The sequence below is a fragment of the Pseudochaenichthys georgianus genome, chromosome 3 (genome assembly GCF_902827115.2).
Source record: "Pseudochaenichthys georgianus chromosome 3, fPseGeo1.2, whole genome shotgun sequence".
Classification (NCBI taxonomy): domain Eukaryota; kingdom Metazoa; phylum Chordata; class Actinopteri; order Perciformes; family Channichthyidae; genus Pseudochaenichthys; species Pseudochaenichthys georgianus.
In genome coordinates this window covers 41,558,783-41,565,751 of record NC_047505.1, presented here as the reverse complement: position 1 = coordinate 41,565,751, position 6,969 = coordinate 41,558,783, and the positions used below count along the sequence as shown (strand labels likewise).

Here is a 6,969-nt window from a genome sequence, read left to right as displayed (position 1 = left end):
GTGAAACAGTTGCATGCTGGTGCATTTATGTACAGTCAAACAGTAAACTTTTTAATGCAGGAAAGGTTTTCATTTACATTATCCTTCAAAACTAAAATATGAAACATGATTATCAGTTGTTTTGTTTTTTGTTTAAGTTAGATTTGTTGACATAACATAGTATGTGCAACAATTATTTAGCAGTCGGCACGTTCTAATCTTTGAGCTTTCATGAATGCTTTACTGAGGAAGAGTGCTTAAAAAGCATGCCCTGCTCACAATTGCATTTCTTTGAAAATACAATTAAAGCTAAGTACAACAAAGTGGATTTAAATGTCTTAAGAGCACCTATTAATAAAAACCATTTGCTGCACAACTGAGATCTTATTGTTCTTAAAGTATACATTAATGGTCGAAAGTTGGTGGTATGTTCCTTAAGGATTCCTAGTTTTGTGTATGTGTCTGTGTGTGTGTATGTGTGTGTATAGAGGTTAGTTACAGGATCATCTCCTACCATCAATGAGGTGTGAACCCCAGACTTCTCACGTCCCCCAACCCCCCATTTACACCAGCCCAGGTGTTAAAGCCCCCACTGAGGTGACACTTATCACTGGTCTGGGAAAGGGCTGCTCTGCAACAACACACACACACACACACACACACACACACACACACACACACACACACACACACACACACACACACACACACACACACACACACACACACACACACACACACACACACACACACACACGCTGATACTAGGGGATGACTCAGGTTGGAAAAAGTTTTTCCTTCTCACCAGATATTAAGGTCTATAGATTATCAGACCGAGACAAGATTGATAAACATGTGTTTTCTTGATGACGCAGGACCTTTGCAACCATGAGATGAGATTTTGGGTTCTACTAGCCCAGTGATTCCCACCCAGGGTACTTGCGCTTGTATATACTTGTAATAGTCCTCAAATAGGAATTATGATTTGATTCAAATAATAAATCACCTAATCATTTATTTAGGAATGTGTAAAGAACTAGGTATAAAGCACAGGTATAAATAGGTAAATGGTAGTTAAATGTTAGAAATAAATATCAAAAAGTATCAAAAAAGTACTGCACAAACAGTTCAAATTAATAGCTCTTATCATTAAAACGTTGCTGACCAAACTAAATATAGACAGTTCTGCAGTATGCAATGGTAACAGCTGCTACTATTTTGTCAAATAAAGTGATATATATATATATATATATATATTTGAAACATGCGTTGGCAATTGAGGAAGGATTAAGTGAGTTCATCTGACAGGGCTGAAGGGTTACCTCAGACCAAAAAGGATGGGAACCACTATTCACTGATCTACATTATCTCACTCAGCTTGTCTCAGATACTCACACAGGCAAAAACACTTACTCACAGATTTATCTACGACTACCTGCCTGGTGTCTGTTTTTAGGCTGTGTATCTTGCTCTATCCTCTCTGCTCCTTTCCTCTGAAGATAAATATGTCACTCAAGCTGCAGACGATGTGTGTGTGTGGGGATGACCGACTGTGGAGACAATTTGGGAAGTTGAGTCACCCACTAAGGTCAGATAACACAGCAGACAGACAGACACATCAGCATTAAGAACACCAAACCATTGATTATTTTGCCTGTTTGGTACGCTTAACAAATGCGTGCAACAGGACATAGAGGACAGTACCTAAACATTTGTGGAGGACAGTAGCCAAATGGTTGCAGAGGCGACCTCTGGACCAGTGGGTCAGTGGTTCAAATTCCTGAAACAGTGTGGCAGGGAAAGTGGCTGAGTCACAACAACTGCCGTCAAATGCTGCAGAGCAACATACACCCAGTCATTGCGATGGTTAGCTGTCTGAACTTTTTCTGTTTGAATAAGAATGCACTCGTCATGCTGTTGCTGCTATCAAGCCTGGACCGATAAATGCACTTTAGAAAACTGTATACAACTTATTTTGTCACTCACACTTAAAATATAATTTCCACATATGAATCAAAGTATACAGTGCTTTATATTTGTACTGTATTTTAATTTATCTCATTACACGTGTAATCATTGTGGATAAAAGTGTCACTTACTCTTAGACTCAATCATCTTTCATCATATACATAGTGCTATATTTTTACATTTATGTCTCACACCTTATTGTATTGTTTTTCAGCTAACAGAATGCACCTAACATAAATCATGCAGCTTACTGATGCAGACAAATAGCTTTTCTGATGAGCTCTCAAGTCGTTGGAAAACTCGCTGCTGCAGCTGAAGGAAGACGAATGCTCCGCTGCTCTCTTGTGGTTCCCTTCTGTCTGCTGACTGTCTGCCACGATCACGTAAGACGCTGATCGGCTGAAATGGTAATGCATTCGTGGTTTAGATGCCTAATATGCCAACAGAGAAAGAGGAATCTACCTCCCAATGAATTAGACATATTTGAAAGCAGACTTTTAAACACACAGAGCTGGAAATATTTCTCGATAAAATAAGTTATTTTGTAAGCATTTCTAATGTTAGGAAGAAAGCCAGTGTTTTCTGGTGTTACACAAGGTTTAACTGTTCATCTCTTGTTACAGAATGTTCTACATTTTATTCCTGTGGTTATTAAAACATTCTAATAGTGGTTTTGTCAGCCTTTATTGCAGGGTCCCCATCAAATGGTAATCCTCAAAATACTTGCGACCCCTAAGAGTGTTGTCGGTTTTTCATGTGAAGTAACATATTACATCAGCAGAGATCTCTGATGATGAGCCTTTCTGCACATAAAGCATGAACAAGGTAAGCCAGGATGAACTTGCAACACAAATGGCATCTCTGCATGTTTATCAGTCCAGATTGAATATAACTGCTGACCAACTCTTAGGATGTCTATATAATTTGTGTTTTCCTTTAAATGGAGGTGTCTTGACTTTTTGGATCCCAATAATAACAGGTTGCCACCTCATGTGGCCCCTGTGTAAGTAGTCTAGTCAGTTGTACTGTAATTGTCACTGTAACTGGGTGTGCCATATCTTGTGATAATAGTTGATGTCCTGATAATTGGTGTTATCCATTGTGCTGTCCCTGTAATCTGTACTGTCCCACATGAGCAATCTGCAAGGTGACACTTACTGCAGTCCAACAGAGACCATGTTTGATCTGTCGATACTCACCATCGAGGCCTTGACATGTAAATGAAATTTGATGCAGAGTATTCATGACACCTGACTGGAGTCTTCATGTGGTTACCATTAAACAACTATTTAAATCAGCCTCCATTTAAATGATTGCCTTTGTTAATCATACATTATCATAAACCAAAAGTTCCCAACCTCAGTGTAATAAACACAAAAACCTAAACACATTTAAAAGACAACACAAAAGAGTAAGCCTACTACATACAATAGACATCAAAGCAAGTCCATTTATATTTTTTATAAGACAGACAATTTTAGGAGTGTCTTGGATACCAAAAGCTGCATACCACATTAAATGATTTATTGTGATGTTTTGGCAAACAATTGGATTTTTCAAGGGCAGTTTTTTATATAGACATAACATTCACTTAAAAAAGCCATTCACATCCTGATAGCAATTATGTTAATTATGAAGTTTTGACCAAAACAAACACTTCTGGTGTGTGCTGCTCACCATTATGTTTCAGTAGCATAGATACAAATATGTTTAAGTCCAAAAAACACACATAGCGAGGAAGAATAAAATACTATTCTCCAAAATTATGGAAAATACAACCCAGCCACATGATTTATAGTCTCTTTCATTTCTTTAAAGAAGACGCTCATTTCAATTATTTTTATTTCTAGGACTGTATTGTGTATGTCCTTAAAGCCAACCCATACCTTTATTTATTGAACTATATCAACTGTTCACTGAGTCAACACATAAAAGAATAGGCAGGCCTAGAGGTGAAAAGAAAAAGAGCAAGTATGCCATCTAGTGAAGGCAGGAGAGAGCACAGTGCAGTTCTTACAAATGAAGGATGGGTAACAATTAATTTAAGAGATGCAACCTTTTGTAGCGACTATCAGGATAGTCTTGTGAATATGTATATGTTTTTGACACCATACTCTACCCTGCTGTTCATACATATATCTTATTTACTTTTAGTTTATCATGCAGCACATCATGCACTTTTTTGGGGGGGACAGTTTAAAAAAAAAAAAGTATGTCAGATAAGCTTATATTTTGAAATGTTCCTATATGCTAGTTTTAACGTTATGTTTGTTTGAATGTATAGTTTCTTAATGATTAGGTGTGGAGAGCTGAACGTAAGTATTTAATTGTACAGTACAACTGCCTGTTATACTGTATATTTGAAAATAAAACATCTTGAAAGTAGATTCTGATATTATTTTAAAATGTCCAACAAAGAAAATAGCCAGTTTGAGCCAGTTGTGTTTATGTAAAGGTCATTTGATGTGTGCAATCAATGGATTTTATCTGCATTGAAAATGTGTTGATGTTTAAAGAGAAGAACACAATTATATTTGTGGAACTATTTTTTCTGGCTCCGTCCATTTTTAGGATAATCTGTAAAACATTAAATGTTATTGTAATGCCAATTGTTTTTAAATGATTCCTATCAAGAAGATGTCAAAAACAAAACTTTTATTTTGAATTTATGAAGCTTCGCACTTCCTTCTTCCAGCTTGAACCAGGCCATGAAGACGAACCTCGCGCGTCGTCGCTCGACGAAATGACTTCGCCATGAAGTAAAATAAGCAGAAAACAAAAATGAACATCGTAGAGCAGAAACTAGCGGAATTGGTACGTGAACATCCGAATCTGTACGATCAATCCCGGCAGGACTACAAAGACAATCTGAAGGGGCATCTGTCATGGAAAGAAATCGCGGACAACATGGGAAAGTCTGAGGAGGCGGTGAAGCAGAAATGGAAAAATCTACGCGACAAGTTCTGCAAGGCGAAGAAGCGAATGGCGAGGAGAAGCTCGCCTCTGCCGACAGACGAAGAGATCCCGCTGGACCGGGCCGTCCCGGTGCTGTACCACCAGCTGGCCTGGCTCAGCTCGTATGTCAAACCCAGGGTAGAAACTGTCCTGGGAGAAACCGACGGGGTATGTTCGCCTGACTGTCATTCATTGATTTAAAATGCATCCCTGATATTAAAACACTAGCTCGGAGATATAGCTAGTAGAATCAGATTAGCCTATGATACACAGGTAGACGTATAAAGCTAACTATATTCATGTGTGCACAAGCTAATAACATCCAGGGTGAGCGAACAGTCTGCCTCTAGTATCCAGGTTTACTTTTCAAAATAAAAGCCTTCTTTGCGTACTTTTTAGTGTCCCAGGGAAGTGTAAAGTGTGTTTCAAACAATTGTATGTCAAATGTAATAATGCTTACTGCAATTTTCTATTCATAGTGCTGGTATATTTGTAAAGGAGAAATGTGTGTCAAAATACCATTTACAAATATTGACCATGTTTTTTAATTTATTTGTACTGCTCAAATGATAACCCACTGATTTAAGATAATCCACAAACCAAGTTGTGAGGCTTTTCATGTAGTAACATCTTTCTGTACATATTTCCTTGGCATTTTTTAACTGAATTTTTATATTTTAACAATACGAAATATTTACGATGAGCTTATATATTGTCCCCTAATATCTGCCTGCCGATTAAACAGTAAACACAGTACACTCAACTCTAATATACTTGCAAGGGATAGCAGTTTTCAGTCCCTATCAAACAAACCATCAATAAATAAATAACTTACAAAATGATACACATCTTTTAAATTGTTTATTTTTCATCTGTACTGTCACAAGATATTAGAAGCCCAGTGAAAACTGTAAATCTGCGAAATATGTTTTGTTATCTGTGCTAACCATAATGCTATATGCTTTGTTTGTGCTGCAGTTAGCTGGAAGCGGTGATGACACGGAGAGAGAGCAAGATAAAGAAATGAAGGAGCAGCATTACTCTATCCCTGTGGTTAGTACCAGCTATTCTCTAGTGGAGTCCTGTCCAAATAACCACCAGGAGATGGGAGTCTCTCTTAAACGTAAAAGGCAAACCACCACAGAAACTGAGATAAGTTCTGCGGATGCACTTTCCAACCTCAGAGATGAAGATGAACTGTTCCTGCTCAGCCTGCTGCCCTCACTGAAGAGGCTTAACATTAAAAAAAGGATGGAGGTACGGATGAAATTCCAGCAAGTGCTTTATGCTGCAGAGTTTGAGGACTAAAAAGATCTTTATAAAAAACGGTATGGTTGCTGGTGTTGCTTGTTCTGGTTTATCAAAAGCATTTAACCTGTAAATAGATTTGTTTTAATTATGTTGACTTTTTTAGTATTTATTTTTTGATCACCACTTACCACTTTCATTTTTAAATTGTAATTTCAGCCATTAAAGCACTTAGGACTTAAAATCGGCAAAACACGTGAGCACTTGTTAACTTGGTTACTAAAATGTACATTTGTTTGGAGCTCTGCTCGTCAGGGTTTCCTGCTTCTTTCAAATGATATGTGTAGATTAGACAGAGCTCTCTGACTGTACATTAATGTCTCTGCTTTATCTTTCTGAAAAGAGTCATCGCAACTGTGTATTTTTTATACAAATAAATATTTTATTGCTCTGGAGAAAAACGTTTTTGCCTCCTGTTATTTTTGCTTGTCTATAGACTTAAAAAGGGCACTGTATAATCAAGTAGTCAATTTCCCCAAAAAATATTTCTACAAATCTTTACATGCTAGTATTTTAACTTGGATGCAGAGTCATCTACACACACGCACGCACACACACACACACACACACACACACACACACACACACACACACACACACACACACACACACACACACACACACACACACACACACACACACACACACACACACACACACACACACACACACACACTGTCCATCTCAACAAGGACCTCCCTCACTGTTCATGGATTGGATGCTAATATCAGGCTTGGCCCTCCTCTTTTGCAGAAAACA

At 37.8% G+C, this 6,969-nt stretch overlaps 1 protein-coding gene across 1 annotated transcript; it reads left to right on the top strand.

Annotated features, from left to right (window-relative positions):
- The first annotated feature begins 4,647 nt into the window (after nucleotides 1-4,647).
- On the top strand, nucleotides 4,648-6,600 carry LOC117465887 (uncharacterized). The gene is made up of 2 exons (XM_034108959.1): nucleotides 4,648-5,070; nucleotides 5,881-6,600. The coding sequence occupies exons 1-2, from the start codon at nucleotides 4,729-4,731 to the stop codon at nucleotides 6,208-6,210; spliced, it is 672 nt and encodes a 223-aa protein (XP_033964850.1). The 5' UTR covers nucleotides 4,648-4,728; the 3' UTR covers nucleotides 6,211-6,600.
- The last annotated feature ends 369 nt before the right edge of the window (nucleotides 6,601-6,969 follow it).

Bases quoted from the DNA above. Each gene is read 5' to 3' on its own strand.
- LOC117465887 (XM_034108959.1), top strand. From the start codon at position 4,729: ATGAACATCGTAGAGCAGAAACTAGCGGAATTGGTACGTGAACATCCG. The intron at 5,071-5,880 runs GTATGTTCGCCT...TTTGTGCTGCAG, and splicing joins TCCTGGGAGAAACCGACGGG to TTAGCTGGAAGCGGTGATGA.